Source organism: Stylophora pistillata, chromosome 13 (genome assembly GCF_964205215.1).
Source record: "Stylophora pistillata chromosome 13, jaStyPist1.2, whole genome shotgun sequence".
Classification (NCBI taxonomy): Eukaryota; Metazoa; Cnidaria; class Anthozoa; order Scleractinia; family Pocilloporidae; genus Stylophora; species Stylophora pistillata.
Window position 1 is genome coordinate 18292399 of NC_142531.1, and position 16071 is coordinate 18308469.

The 16071-nt window shown below is 39.7% G+C and overlaps 1 protein-coding gene across 1 annotated transcript; it reads right to left on the reverse strand.

Moving 5' to 3' along the window:
- Nucleotides 1–5014: 5014 nt before the first annotated feature.
- Nucleotides 5015–14491, reverse strand: LOC111333515 (ATP-binding cassette sub-family C member 4-like). The gene is made up of 7 exons (XM_088743237.1): nucleotides 14345–14491; nucleotides 12054–12598; nucleotides 10932–11314; nucleotides 8314–9641; nucleotides 7159–7729; nucleotides 6704–6840; nucleotides 5015–6131 (listed from the first exon to the last, which is right to left on the reverse strand). The coding sequence occupies exons 2-7, from the start codon at nucleotides 12582–12584 to the stop codon at nucleotides 5263–5265; spliced, it is 3819 nt and encodes a 1272-aa protein (XP_088599363.1). The 5' UTR covers nucleotides 12585–12598; nucleotides 14345–14491; the 3' UTR covers nucleotides 5015–5262.
- Between the last annotated feature and the right edge of the window lie 1580 nt (nucleotides 14492–16071).

Genomic DNA, 16071 nt, shown 5'->3' on the forward strand with positions numbered 1-16071 from the left:
CCTGTTCAGAGCAGGGGTCAAACGTCTGCGCGTGCATTTCCAAGGTTTCAGAACCAAGTTGTGATCTAAGAGTTATAAACATACTCCTAAGTCAGTAAGTCGCGGTTTCTTTGCGCGGTAAATTTGCACGCGGCCGCCAAAAAACTGATTCTTTGCTCATGCTCAACGTTTCACCACTTTGTTAGACATCGAGACCATCCTTCTCGATGGAGACAAAATAGCGGGTCTACAACATTTGGCGGTTATATGGGAAAATGACTTTTTCAAAGTCAGCTAAGGTTTACCTTTGGAATTAAACACTATTCACCTCTTAAAAAACATTTAAGATTGTACGTACACGCTCTCATTGGTCGATACATTTGTATTATTGATCAAGAGGGAGGCCGGGGTGGCTGGATAGTGATCCTTGTTTGCGATATGGTCGTCAAGTAATTTCGCCGACAAGCCCAAATGACTCTGGGCTCGAGATTAAAGTGCACCTAAACCCAAAACTTTTTTTTGGCTTAACGAATTAAGCTTTTTTTTTTTTTGGAGTATTTCTGTGCAAAAACTTTTTAATTTGCTCAAATCTTTAATTTTCTGTGCCCAGTCAAAATACGGAAAATCGGCCGCCATCTTACCCCACGACCGAGTTTAAAGAGGACTGGCTCTAGCGGGTAATGTGACGTCAAAACACGAAAGTCTGCATTTCACACATTTTCACTTGTTTAGGACGGTTGTCGTCGATATTGTCCGAAATATCCCGACTAGGTGTGTGGTATGAGGAATGTATGAAGCGCGATACCCTCTTGCAAATTTCCCACGTTGCTACATCCTTCTACAACACACTTAGTCAGTATATTTTCGGAATTTTTAGAATAAGTTGCAAATCGTAATATTGGTGTTATTGTTGTTGAATTTTGATGTCGCCTGAGGCCCTGTCTTCTCAAGACTGCATGAAGGGAGACCTGAGGGTTTTGAAAACGCAGTTCAAAATGAGTGGATTTAAAAACGCTTGCTTCACTTTTAAAATGGGGATGGACACCGAGTTGATAACAAAGCTCGAGTTTTACGAAATTGATGACACACAAAATTTTTGAATATTTTTGGCAGGATAATTAAGCTGATAGTATAAGTCCATATGTGTGTCTTCGCCGCCGTTGACCGTCGCGGTGCGAACGCAAAATATTCGTTGCCTTTTTTTCTCTAATTTCCAGTTTGATAAAAAAACGTTGGTTGCTTATCAGAAATAATTTGGAAATGCTGTTTGCAAAATTGTCCTGCAGAGAATGTACCAGAGCATGAATTTTATTTGTGAATATGTATTCAAATTTTCGAATTTTGCTTTTTATCTGAATTTGCCTGCTCGATAGACTCTTTTCGTTTCTAAATAAGTTTGGCAAACTTTTTACTAAAAGTCTGAAATCCTGTCCACATTTTTCCTCGAAATATTAGACTGAACCTTAAATATGATTAAATAGCCGTCAAGCTAATTTTATTCGCTCTAAGTTTGCCTTGCAAGAATGCGCAATGACTCTTAACCTCTAAAGCATTGCAGTAATTTGAAACAAAAATGCAATGATAATTACATTTAGCCTTTTCTGAGGTTTCTTTGACATACCATAGATGTCACTGTCCTCCCTTGTGTTGGGATGCACTTTGAGAGTGAACTGTCTTCAATTTACAAAAACTAAACAAACCAAGGACCCCGAACCTTAGGCACGCTAATTAATCCCTTTGATTGCTGTATACGAATACATTCTTCACTATGGCGAGTGCTCTTAAATAAAATGGGGATGATGATAAACTTACCATAAGAGCAAAAAAACCTAGCAGACTCCTCAGCAATCTCATAGAGACCGCTCTCTAAATACCGCGTATCATTACATAAGCGATAGGGCTTCTTTGTACTGTATGTTTGCGGTTGAATGATACGTTTCAATTTGGTTTAGTACTCTAAACCACATTTACGGGTCACTTATCCAACCCTATTTGTTCTATGGCATAGTCGCGTGGGGTCAAGCTGCAAAAATTCAGAGAGATAAAATTCTAATCCTTCTAAAACGAGCCCTTCGCTTAATGTACTTTGATGACTACAGATCTCATGCAATCCCGTTTTTTGTTTCTTCTCGTTTTCTTCTTTTGAATATGCTTTACTTTAAATCAGTTGCCATCATGATACATGACATATCCAATAATTTGTCACCTTCTAACATCTCTAACTTATTCACTTATCAAGCTAATATTCATCCCCATAAGACAAGATCATCTTCAAGAGGCGACTATTTTGTTGAAAGTTCAAGATTAGATATACAAAAAAGGGCATTTTCAAGAAATGGTGTTAGAATCTGGAATAGCTTGTCTTGTGAAGTGCGCCAGCTATCAAAATACAACTTTAAGAGTAAAATTCATGATTTCCTCCTCCAGAGACCCGAAAAATATAACGATTATATTGATTTATCTACCTTAACAGCACAACTATAAGACCCCAGCTTGTTCTGTTTTCTTCCCGTATCTTAAATGTATTAATGCAGTTCTAATTTGTCTAGAATTTTTAATCTCTTGCTCTGTAAATCTTTTTATTTTATATTTTATAATATACGTATTAAACACGGCCCGCCTCGACTAGCCTTTACTAACTGAGGGCAGTGCATATTTATTTTTATTTTATTTTTTTTTTGGAATATGGTAATATTGTAATATTGTAATTTTTTTTGTAATATTGTAATATATCATTGTGATATATCACTAAACTCATTAATCTCATTAAACTCATCTCGGATGAATTTATTTCGCGCCAGTTTTGAATCTCTTCTCAGCCCGATCGCAGCTTAGAATCGAGGCTGAAATCTTTACAAGTGAGCAACGCGCACAATGATGTGGAAAAAAAACACTTTGATAGCCACTCACCTTTTTATTTTGATGCACAAGACATCAAGTCAGTTCGATGGTTTTAGGGACTTTCAAATTATTTAATAGCTTCAAAAATTCGTTAATAATAAATGAGGCTAACAGCCTATCAAAACATCGCCAAAACAGCACGTGCATGACTCTTTAGACCTGACGACTCTGATTTCAGTCCCATGCGCCGAAAAAATGGGGAGGACATCATGGTGAGTAATCCTCTACAAGTAAGACTTAATAAACGATCTAATGAAAAAAATCTTCAAAAGCATAAAATTTTAATGGCTTCTCTTCCATTGGAGTCTTCGAAATGACGCTGCAATACACAGCAGATACTATACAAACTTCTAGGAGAAAAGCGCTCTCCATACTTTCTACACACCTCTGCGACAAACTTTGTCAACCAAAGTTAGCGTCTTTATTTCTTCTTGAACTTTGCCACTCGCCAAACATTTTGTAAGCCCACTTTGTGGCATGCCGCGTAGACTTTCGAATACAACTATCTAAGCACTCCTTCTCTTCCTCGGCACTTTTTGGTTCTCGAAACACGCGTTTATGCAGCATTTCATGTAAAAGCTCTCTGAAACTTTAAAAGCAGCCGAACATGGAGCACTTTTACTACCTGAATATAATTAACCTTTAATGCATTCTTGTCACCTTTATCGTAATCTTTAGAGAGGAATTAGTTTTTGAAGCCGTTCAAGAAACTCGCAGCACGTGTTTTTCTCACTTTTATCTAAACCTCTAGAGAGGCAAGGGTTTTTGAAGCCGTTCAAAAACTTGCAGCAAGTGCTTTATCGGATCTAAAAACACTCGGCTCCGCCTCATGTTTTTTTTTTTTTTAAACCCGATAAAACACTGCTGCTCTTTTTTTAAACATTACTTAAGATATAATTAATATTAATTCGCAACGCTCGAAATGAAACCAATCTTTCTTACAAAAAAAACGCCAAAATACGGAACTGCTACTTACAATTACACACTGAGAAGCAACTTAACAAAAGTTCATCATTTGCGTTACTCAGTTCAACTACATGTAACCAACCAGCGATTGCGAAGTAAAGCTGGTTTATTTACTTACTGAACGCGCGTTTTTTGAGAGCCTTATTTATTTTCTGGTAATGTTCACACTTGACCAAGCGTGAAAAAAGTACACACTACTGACCACGAGTGACTGCTAGTGATAGAAAGGCATCAGTATATTTGGCTGACGTCATGACTACATCGCCACTATTTTATTGTCGCTTTGTTCACTTAAACTGAATTGCCAGAGGCTGAATTTTCAAAAAGGCGCGCCCCTGATACTACGGGAGAATCGAGAGGGGAATGGTTGTGTAATCTTCCTACTACCTGTCAGTCGAACCTTTCAATCCGGGGAAATTTATCTCATCTATGCAGTTGTCTCGTAGGTCTGTATCTCCTTTCATTCTTTCTGCTCAACCGAGAAGATTAACTCTATACCCGACGTGAATTTTGATATGACAACCTGTTACTCTCTGGTCGTGGACACCCCCCCCTCCCCTCCCTTTCAAAAATCTTTTCGATTACATCCCACGATTACATCCTGCGATTACACATTCTATTTCGAAGTTGTGCATGCTAGAGGTCATGTCGGTTGGTGCTATGACCGAATAATCAACTATTGCGGAACCAAACGCTGTGTCAGTCTTTGATGTTCGTACAAGCTCGCTTGAAGTAGATTTCCGTGTACCAGGAAATCTGACGAGTTTCCGTCCACATTACTAAGTTGTCTCTACCGAGCGAGTTCTCCCCCGTTGCTGCTGCCTTACCTGCGAGAGCTCAGTTGTAGCCGAAAACCTATCGTCACAATATAAAGCAAACAGATTCTACGTCACGGTGGGTAAGTTCAATAAAACATCACAGAGGGCGTCAAAGTATGGTAAGAAAGCAGTGATTTTAGTGTGCCGCATTTTTTCTTCTTACCATATAATGACTTTATCTGTGATCAATTACTGAACAGACTCACGGATAAATGGATGTTGCGTAACACCTAGAAACAGGATGCTGTGGTGTATTGCGTTACATATGGTAATATAGCGTTACCACTTCAAGTAACTTCCAATCATGCCGTAAATCTACTATCCTTAGGAAAAATAAAATAACTGATAACTAGTGTTGTACTGGAAATATATTGTCTTGATCATTGAATAAAGTACAGTTGAATAACACGAATAACAGTGTTCACTTGACCTATGAATACTCTACAGGAGCCAAAACCGAACAACAAGCAGAAAATTTTATTCTTTTACACAATGTGCAGAATTAGAGCTCTGCAAGCTCTATAAACTTTTCAATCTTTTGACCTCTTCAGGATCAGATGTGACTTGTCAACGGAGGTCTTTCACCTTAGAGCGCATCTCAGTTATTTTTTACCATTAAATCAAATTTGTCAAATCCATCAACTTTTCCATCTTTCAAGAGCATAATCTTGTGGCAGTCTCTTATCGTGTTCAAACGATGAGCTATAGTGATGACAGTTGACTCCTTCAGTTTGTCCCGCACTACATTCCATATCGTCTGCTCTGTGTCTGGGTCTACATGCGCAGTTGGTTCGTCCAAGACGACTATTTTACTTCGTTGTAGCAGCACACGAGCCAAGCAAATTAACTGCCGCTCTCCGACACTGACATTAGCGCCATGTTCCAGTAGTTCGTGATCGAGCTTGGCCTCAAGTCTCTCAACAAAATCTTTCAGTTGCACATCCTCCAAAGCCTGCCATAATTCAGCGTCGTGAAACTTGTTCAAGATGTCGAGATTTTTTCTCAACGATCCACTAAAAAGAACGGGGCTTTGGCCAAGAACCGAGATACCTCGTCGGGCTTGTTGAAGGCTTATCTCGTTAACTGGAACATCGTCAATGATTATATCTCCATCAGCATCAGGCATGCGCATAACAGCTGCCACAAAAGAGGACTTCCCTGCTCCCGTGCGGCCGGCAACTCCAATCTTTTCTCCTCCTTTGATGCTAAGATTGATTTTCTTCAGCACTTGAGGTCCCCCCGGATAGTAAGTCAGAGATACATCTCTGAATATAATACTTCCTCTCTGAGGCCAGTCTTTTGGGGGTTGTCGCTCTTCCCCGTATCCAGGCTCCCCGTCGAGTTTGGTGTAGGTCATAACTCGTTCAACTGAGGTCATGTAGTTTTCCATTTCAGAGGTTTTTCTAACTGTGTATTGAGTGATGCTCAGAGTTTGGATGACGTAAACAAGAGCGAGACCTGCAGAAGCTGAAAAGAAAAGTAGACTTTTATTCTATCAATTCCATACCAGTCTGGCTGTCAGTTAATGGCAAAGATAGAAACCCTTTTATTATTATTATTATTATTATTATTATTATTATTACCATTACTATTATTATATACCAGCTCTTTGTTTTAAGGTTGACAACCTAAATTTCACTGGTGAGTCATAAAAGACACGTGAAAGTTTGATGAGCTCCTAAGCCACACGACTTTCTGTCGTGTTTAAAAACCACCCGTGGATAGGTTATGACTGCCACATGGGTTTGCATAACTTCCACATACACTACTCTTTCAAACAATTTCATGTTTAGATGAGGCTATTTAGACACGGAAAAAGTCCTCCATTAATTTACTTTCATAAAATATTTCCCAAGAATTATCACGAATCTAAAAATGTCCCAACTCTGACCCGTACACACCTATCGACCAATGACAGTGCGCGTATAGTCTTACCTGGGTTATCATTATTTGGTAGTGCATGCTGTGTTAATACACGACTATACAGATTAGTGATAAATAATAAGACTCAAAAACGTTAATAAGAATCTTCAGCTTACCGGCATCTTGAGATACCAAGACTGCAGCCAGAGCAACTGCACCAACAAACAGGCAAGTGAGACAATCCAAACGTGTACCGAGCCATCTACCGCTGGCCATCACCATAATGTATGCCTGATTGTGAACATCTTGGTATCTGTAGGGACGAGTGTTTATGACAGTTAGTTCTCATAGAAGACAAATACGCCTGATAATAGAATGGAGCCTTCCTACAACTTCCTCTACCTTCGTTTCAAAAAAAGCGCAACTCTCCGAAAAAACTCCCCCAAGGAAAGGTTCACTCGATATCTCGGCAGTGTCACCCAGTGTCTCGGCAAAAGTCAGTAAGAATCTCAAAAGACACGACAAAAGTTTGGCGATGTAAGTTGGAAATAGTGTCAATAACAACTCATCCGTGCTTTTTACATTAATCAGCTCTTGCAACACATCCTCAATATCAATGTTTCTAACGTACCTGTATAGTGTGTCCACAAAATCTGTCTGTCTTCCCCTTGTACGAACCGTGTCCAGTCCTACCAGAGTCTCCGAAAAGTGAGCGAACACCGGGCTACGAGATATCGACTCCAGCCTCTTTAGTTCTCTGGCCGTTTTCAAGTAATAACTGGAAAGAAAAACGACCAGCACGGAAATTGGAACAACGAGAAACACGAGCCAAACATTTGCGGCAACTGTTACCAGAATTTGGGCAAATGTCATCAAAAGCATCTGCATTGCCGCCAGGAATGTTTTGGGTAATAACTCATCCACGCAGCCAATATCATTCGAGAAGCGATTTAGGATTCTTCCCACTGGATTACAATCAAAGAACAGGACAGGTGCTTGTAAAATGGCCACAACCATTTTATCATGAAGACGCTTGGCGCACTTTAGAGAAAGTAGGAGGAATCCATAAGCCCGAATAATAGTAAATATAAAACACGCGCCAACCAGACCGGCGAACACAGATAAATAAGTCTTGTTCTTCTGATCTTCTGGGATTAGCCTTGCAAGAAACGAGAGCCACACGTCCGGAGCAACTATGATGACTGAAAGAAACACCACTAGGATGTAGTAATTGTAATGTATTTGTATGTCATCATTTAACTGAACATTGTTTATACACTACCCGCCTAGATTAAATATTTCTATTTGCAGGTTGAGGATATTTCTGTAAGCACTGCAATATGTGTGGATAGATGAATAGGTTACCCATGGTATATATTAAAAGAAAACTGCCCTCGAAAGTTTAATGCTAGTAAGGTAGCCAACAAAACAGCCGGCTCTTTCTTGTTTTTGAGGTGAGTGGAGGTAAGCGCAAGCCGAGCATGAGGCAAACGAGAACGGCTAAACACGTGCGTCTCCAATCGCACGTCTCTCATTCTTCGCATTGTCCTCGTGCGTGCCTCACGCTCGTTCCTGCACTACAGAAAAGCGCGAAAAAAGCCGCTTATTTTGCAGATTTTAAGCAAGGTTTTAATGAAAGTTAATTTCCATTTTTTATTATTAATGCATACTGTTGTTTAAAACGATAGTTGCAATCGAATGTTTTGCACGTAATAAGAAAAATACGGCTGTATTCCCTTTTAGGGCCTGATTCAAGGCTAGTAACTCAGTCTAACAATAAGTTTACCTTGAGTAATGAGAAATAAAACAACCATTCCAGTTATCATCAAAGGATGTGCTCCACTTCTGAAGTAGTTCCAATACAGCTTGGATGTCACAACTCCGATTGTACGATCCTCCTTTGCTATCTCCAAACTCTTCGCTTCATTGGGCAGAGAAAGTGTTTTCTGGCATTTTTCAGCATCGACGTGTTTCTCAGTATTTTCCCAGGTAAACGTCGCCGATGATTCTGTTTTGTCCTTCAGAGCTGCTTTATAGAGCGGGTCAACAGTTGAACTAATTGCACCTTTTTCATACAGCTCAATAAAGCGTCCCTTATCCAGTACCAGCCCTTTGTACAACACAATCACTTCATCGGCATTTTCCATGTGCTGTTGCTGATGAGAGGTTAACAGAACGATTTTATCAGCCAGTAGATTTTTGATGCACTTGTTGAAGATGTGTTGCCCAACTTTAAAATCGACAGCACTTAGTGGGTCATCCAACAGATAAAAATCTCCCTCAGCATAAACTGCACGAGCTAAACTTACTCTTGCCTGTTGTCCTCCACTCAGAACCTCGCCGCGTTCTCCAACAACTGTTTGGTCACCATCTGGTAACCGCTGAAAGTCGTCTTTCAGAGCACAGACGTCGATTATTCTTTCGTACTTGGACTCCGCGTAGGGCTGGCCAAATAGAATGTTTTCTTTTATTGTTCCCGAGAACACCCAAGCAGTCTGAGGCAAGTAAATGACATTGCCTCGATACAAAATCGTCCCACTACTGTTGGAAATTTCACCAGCGATCGCTGAGAGTAGAGTAGACTTACCACTTCCAACCGGCCCGGTAATTACTGTTAAACTCTTTGAAGGTGCAACAAAGTTGATATCCTGAAGAATAAATTCATTTTCACGGTGGCTTTTTGGGCAGGTTAACTTTGACACACATAGATCAGTTGGCCTTAATTCTGTTACTTCACAAGAGGGTGAAATGTTCTTCATATTTTCGCTACTTTGTTTAGTGGAGGTACTCTCTGCCTTCTGTCGGTGTTCTTTATTTTCATCATCCTCCGAAGCTTCCGATAAATTTTCTAAAAGAAGGAATTCTTCGATTCTTTCAAGTGAAACGTATGCGTCATATGTTCCCAGGAAACCATTTGTCAAATTAAACATGCCATAAAGATTTAGAACACCGATAAACGACAATAGCATAAAAACATTAGCGGGTGTGAGGGTCTGGCCTGTAAGCACCATAGTAATCACTGACACCAAAGTAGCTAATGGCGTTGCACTGTACAACAAGGCATCAAGACTTGACTGAATGGTTGTCCTCTTCGAAATGACGCTGATTTCATTTCTGAAGAAAAAAGATCATCGAAAGTTATGTGGGCATTCTCTCGAACATACTCGTCCCCAATCTTCTCTACTTAGTCCTTATTAACCGAGCGGGAGGTCTGTATGGGAGAATCTTGACCGAGGTCGCCAGTACAGACCGAATGCAGTGAGATCTGTATCAGCGACCTAGGTCAAGATTCTCCCATTACAGACCGACCTAGCTCGGTTAATAAGATGTTTATTATATGGCTGTAACTGATGTGCCAGTTTTTTATATTCTTTGTACCCTTTATTTCTAAACCGGTCTAGATGGGAAAATCTAGACCGCCTTTAATATTGATTTCAGCCAATCAAATTCGTGAATTCTGTAGTTCCCAGTCCTTGTGAGACACAGTCATATAATAATTGTTTGTTAAAAACGCTCTCAAAAAATCATTATTTTGTAGGAAGAAAACGACTTTTTTAGTTCCCTTTAATTTGATTTTAAGCTGACGCGTACGCTGACCATATTTGTAGATTATGGTATATTGGCTCATATACCATAATGGCTAAGCCAATAAAAAGACTTGAATTGCATTATCCAATGATCCAGTTTTTAATAATATAAAATATTAATGAGATAAGTGCGCGAGAAGTGTACCCTTCCTTTGAAAAATTTCCCATCGTCCACTTCGTCATGGAAGTGCAATTCTCCTATGACCCCAGCACCATGTATGAAAAATAAGGCAACACGGAAGACGAATTTGGCACAATGAAATGTTCTATCAGTTATGATTTAACAATTATTGCGAAAGTGAAGTGAATACATTCGAAAATCCCTTCGAAAAAGTCAAGGGAATTATTAAAAACATTCAGTGAGCCTGAGGCGAATGATTGTTTTAGTATAACTGCTCAAGTCCTTTCAAAATCTGTTGCAAATTCACTCTGTTGTTGACGTTATTCTGTAAATAAAGAAAACTTTGCGTGTTTTTTATACATAATTCTTGATTACTTATGTCAAGATAAACAGCCAGTTTCCACTAGAATGTGACAACAGAAATTCCCTCCTCGGTAACAATGAAAAAAACCCATTTTGAAATTTAGCGCCTGTTCATTAGCCTGGTGGGAGAGGGGGAGGAGTTTGAACGAACCGATGTTCAAAAGGTCAAATACCCAGAGTTGATCGACGCTTAAATCGACCAATCATAGCGCGCGTTCTAACTGAGAGGTATGACAAGTAAGTTGAAATGAGTTCAGGCATATATATTTAACGCGGCTTAAACCGCATGGTTGTTGGAGTCCACCTCCGACCGAACATGGTCATTTACCTTACCTTCGTATATCTTCTATTTTTCGCCGATATTCGTCCTCCCACGCATGCGATTTGACTGCGCGGACTCCGGAAACTACTTGATTCATAAGGGAGATTCGCTGATCGGACACTGTAGCTGTGCGCAAGCGCAGCTTAGCATTAGCGTAGGACAAGACGGCAAAGTATGGCATGAGAATACACAGGAGGAACACACCCGTAGTGGCCTGCCAACCAATCAGATTGTATATAAGGATTGGAATTCCTGCATACAAAAGGACTGCGAAAGGTGTAAAGAAAAAAAAATTGACTGTCTCTTCTTCCATTCTCTTAACATCATTAGATATTAGGTCAAATACGCGTCCTGCAGTGAATTCCAGTAACACCTGTTTGCTGAGAAGAAGTGTCTGAAAGAGAGTGAAGATTTGACATTAAAGTGTCAAAACCTATTAGATTTTAATCTCTGTCATTTAATATAGCCATAACCGCGTTTTGAGACGAGAATAATCGAACTTTTACCAAAGTATCCTCAAATGTGTCCATAATGCTACAACTCAGTCGCCAGTTTGAATCTCGCTTAGCAGGGTGGCCGTTCACAAGTGACGTATGAAAGTAACATTCTCCTTTTTTCATCACAAGGGAATCTACCTGAACAAGGAGTTACACAAAAAGGCATTCTTGACTTAAATAATTATTCTGTGCGATAGCTATAGAAGAAATGTTTTGTGTCAGGCGCGTTGTATCTGACCATGGAGATTTATCAGCACACTTTTGAACAAAATTTTCGAATAATAAGGTTACTTTTGGAGGTTCGAAAGCCGTAAGAGTCTACAATTCTGAATATACTTTTTCATGATTGAATAAAAAAGTTTATGGTCTTGGAGTATACTTTTCCATCAACTATAGACTAAGTTACTGTTTTTTAATAGTTTGTTTGTTGATGGGTAGGATCGTATGAGTTCTACAGTTCTCTCGTAGAAACAGCAACCAGTAATCATGTTCAATGATCCTCTCCTTCTAGGTCTCACTATGTCATAAGATGATTGCAAATGGTTAGGGTTCCTGAAAAAATATAATTTTAGTTCGGATAGATAAATTATTGACCCCACCACAAAGGAATAGAATATTGTTTAGGATCGTGCTTACCTTGTGGTACACCAGTCCCCTCAGGGCGCTGCCTATTTTGATCCCCAACACTTCACATCTGTAGTCTTGCTGGTGCATACCAAGACCACCGATCAAACCATTGAGAGACATAGCTAATGCGCAGGCGTAGAACAGGTAAGTATTCTCTGCCTCAGCTGACATAAGCATAGAAACGAAATACCCGAGAAACAGTGGAAACAGGAGGAGCGAAGTTGTATACAATATATTTCCCGTCAAAATGATGATTACATCTTTGACAGAAAGCATATCAAACACGCTTTTCCAAAGTTTGGGCCATTTTCCTTTTATCTTGCAATGACGTTTCCTGCTTTCCCAGCTTGTTCGAAGCTTGTCGGTGACAAAACGGCCAGAGTTCTCGTCTGACAATGGTAAAAAGTCATTTTGATCCAAAGCTCTTTGACTGCCCTCCTTAAGAACTCCGTTCATCCAACGAAAAAAAAGAGCAGATGCAAAACTGACTTCGTTGTCGTCATCACCGGAGATTTTCCTGTAACCGCCTTTTGATGTCATCACTTAAGTTAAACCTATAAAATATTTAGACAAAATTTAGAAAATATTCTCATTCATAACTAGCTTTTTCAACGCAATAGTAAAACGTCTACGCATGCCCCATTTCCAGGGTCTCAGAAGTCACAAGTCGGTTAGTCGCGGTTTCTTTGCGTGGGAAATTTGCACGCGGCCGCCAAAAACTGATTCTTTGCGCATGCTCAACGTTTTACCTCTTTGTTAGCCTGTTCCAGCTCGATAGAGAAATCGAGACCATCCCTTTCAATGGAGACAAAATAGCGGGAGAACAACCTTTGGCCAAAATCTTTTTCAAGATCCGCCAAGCCTCAGCTTTGGAATTGAACACTATTCACCTCTTAAAAAAGCATTTAAGATTGTACGCGCGCTCTCATTGGTCGATACAGTTGTATTATTGATCGAGCGGGAGGGATGGGTATTCATGGTAGCCGAGTGCTCTTTTGCGTTTTTACGAACCGAGACGAAGTCGAGCGTAAAAACGAGGGGAAAAAAGAATGAGGCTAAAGTCTAGCCATCTTGACCGAACAAGCTTGGTTAATAAAGGATTCGTTAAAGAGCAAAAATATTTCGCTTTGATGAAATCAATATGACTTATTTCTAGAGCTGGGAAAGAAAGCCAACTGTTTCAGGATAATAAACCAATAAGGACCGTTTATTTTTTATTTGTTTTGATTGTCACTGCCGCTTTTGACGACTCCAGCGCCGACATTGTTCAAAAATTACGAAGTTACACCTTTATTTCACGTCTTTTTCATTTTCTTTGTTTTTTTTCAATAAGCAGGATCAAAGCAGGCAACGTGATCCCATCTTGCCCGCTCGAGTAGCCGATCAAAACGTAGGATTCTCTTCCTATTGCCCACGGGTGCTGCCATCGAAATTACATAAAAGAGTGTTTACTTGTGAGAGTACGTAAACACGGTTGTGACGTCAACCTTCTGTGTTTTCTGTATAATATCGGGCTTTTCGAGACCGATGACATGAAAAATGTTTGAATATTTTTGGCGGGACAATTAAGCTCATAGTATGAGTCCATAAAAGTGTCCTCGCCGCCGTTGACCGTTGTAGTGTGAGCACAAAATATTCGTTGCGTTTTTTTCTATTTTCCAGTAAGTAGGAAAACGTTGGTTGCTTATTTAGAGATACTTTGTAAATGCTGTTTGCAAATTCGTTCGATGGAGAGTGTATCAGAGCATGAATTTTCCCTCTCCATAGACTCTTTTCGTTTCTAAATAAGTCCGGTAAATCATTCATTAAAAGTCTGAAATCCTGTCCACATTTTTCCCCGAATATAGTAGACTGAACCTTAAATAGCGTCAAACTAATTTTATTCGCTCTAAGTTTGCCTTGTAAGAGCTCGCAATAACTCTTAACCCCCAGAGCGTTGGAATAATTTGAAACAAAAAATGCGATGATAATTACATTTAGCCTTTCCTGAGGTTTCTTTGACATACCATAGATATCCCTGTCCTGCTAGTGTTGGGATGCACTTTGACAGTGAAGGTCAAGTGTCTTCAGTTTACAAAAAACGTACAAACCAAGGACACTAAGCTTTCGGGGCGCTAATCAACCTTTGATTGCTGTATACGACTATAATCTTCATTGGCGAGCGCTCTTCAGTTTACAAAAACCGTACAAACCAAGGATACTAAGCTTTCGGGACGCTAATCAACCTTTGATTGCTGTATACGACTATAATCTTCATTGGCGAGCGCTCTTAAATGATATGGTGATGATGATAAACTTACCAAGAGCAAGAAAACTTTGCAGACTCCGCATCAATCTTGTAGAGACCGCTCTCTAAATACCGCATATCATTAGATAAATGATAGGGCTTCTTTGTACTGTATGTTTGCGGTTGAATGATAAGTTTCGGATGAATTTATTTCGCGCCAATTTTGAATCTCATCTCTGGTCGATCGAAGCTTGGAATCGAAGATGACATCTTTATAACTGAGCGACGCACACAATAGTGTGAAATAGCCACGTGTCTTTTTGTTTTGATGCAGAAGATATGAAGTCAGCGCGATGGTTTTAAGAACTTTCAAACTATTTTATTAGCTTAAGAATTAATATTCGTTGGCAACGCTCGAAATGAAATCAATCTTTCTTACAAAAAGAAAAGCCAATACATAAAACTGCTACTTACAATTACACACTGAAAAGCAACTTACGAGCAGTTTATCATTTGCGTAACTCAGTTCAACTACCTATAACCAACCAGCGATTGCAAAGTAAAGCCGGCCATTTACTTACTGAACGCGCGTTTTTTTTGAGAGCTTTATTTATGCGGGGGAAACGGAGCAGAAACTGCGGTTATATGTATATTGCATATTAAGCAATGTTTACACTTGACCAAGCGTGAAAAAAGTACACACTACTGACCCCGAGTGACCACGAGTGTGTGCTCGTGATAGGAGAGCATCAGTATATTTGGCTGACGTCATAGTTACATCGCCATTATTTTATCGTCGCTTTGTTAACTTAAACTAAATTTCCAGAGGCTGAAGTTTCCCAAAAGGGCGGGTCCCTGATAGGACGGGAGAAGGGAATGGTTGTGTAATCTTCCTGCCATCGAACCTTGTAGTTATCCGAACCTTATAGTCCCTTCTTTAAGTTAATATGTTTGAATGAGACTACAGCAAAGTTATTCATCTTACATGGAACTTAACTCATCCGATGCAGTATCTCCTTTCATTCTTTCTGCTCATCCGAGAAGATTAAATCTATACCGGACGAGAATTTTCATATGACAACCTATTACTCTCTGGTCTTGGACCCTTAATCTCGACAACCCCCTCCCCCAAGGTAAGGCTTGAGGCTCCCTATTATGGGTTATCGGGGTACGGGATAATTAAAATAGAGATTTTAGAAAATCGAATCGGAATTTACGGGATACGGCCCAACACCCCTCTTCTTAATTGGGCCTCAAGCTTAGAGGTCTCTATAATTGCTGTAAAGAGCTGTACCAAATACACAGTGAATTTGTCCCTCAAGGCGGCTGTCAGCAAATTTTAAGTAACTGTTTTTACTTTCCAGCCAGAGCACTGGACCCATCAAAACGAGTCGGTTTTTCCTGCATGTTAAGTAATAAGGATAAAAATGTGAAAGTCTTGAGCTGGCTTTTTTTTTTCTTTTCGACAGAAATAATCGGAGGACAAATATCGACGTAAACAGGTGTTATTTAAACAAGAGAGTGTTTCTGTCGAGGAACTATCGGTTGATAGTTGCCCCGCGGAAATTTGATGTTCTTAAAACAAATATTTGCCCTCGAAGCTTCGCTTCTCGGGCAAATATACTTGTTTTAAGAACATTAAATTTCCAAGAGGCAACTATCAGACCGATAGTTCCGAGACATAAATACTCTATTGTTTTTATTGTTCACCACTAAATTTTCTTCCGCGCCTACAGCTTGTCACAAATGTCAATAATTCGCAACCGTACATTGGCTAAATAATACGTTATACCTGTCAGA

Excerpts from the sequence above, each read along its gene's own strand:
- LOC111333515 (XM_088743237.1), bottom strand. The coding sequence starts at position 12,584 with ATGACATCAAAAGGCGGTTACAGGAAAATCTCCGGTGATGACGACAAC. Across the intron at positions 11,315-12,053 it reads GGGGACTGGTGTACCACAAG|ACACTTCTTCTCAGCAAACA; the intron begins GTAAGCACGATC and ends ACTCTCTTTCAG. Across the intron at positions 6,841-7,158 it reads TTTGTGGACACACTATACAG|ATACCAAGATGTTCACAATC; the intron begins GTACGTTAGAAA and ends TCGTCCCTACAG.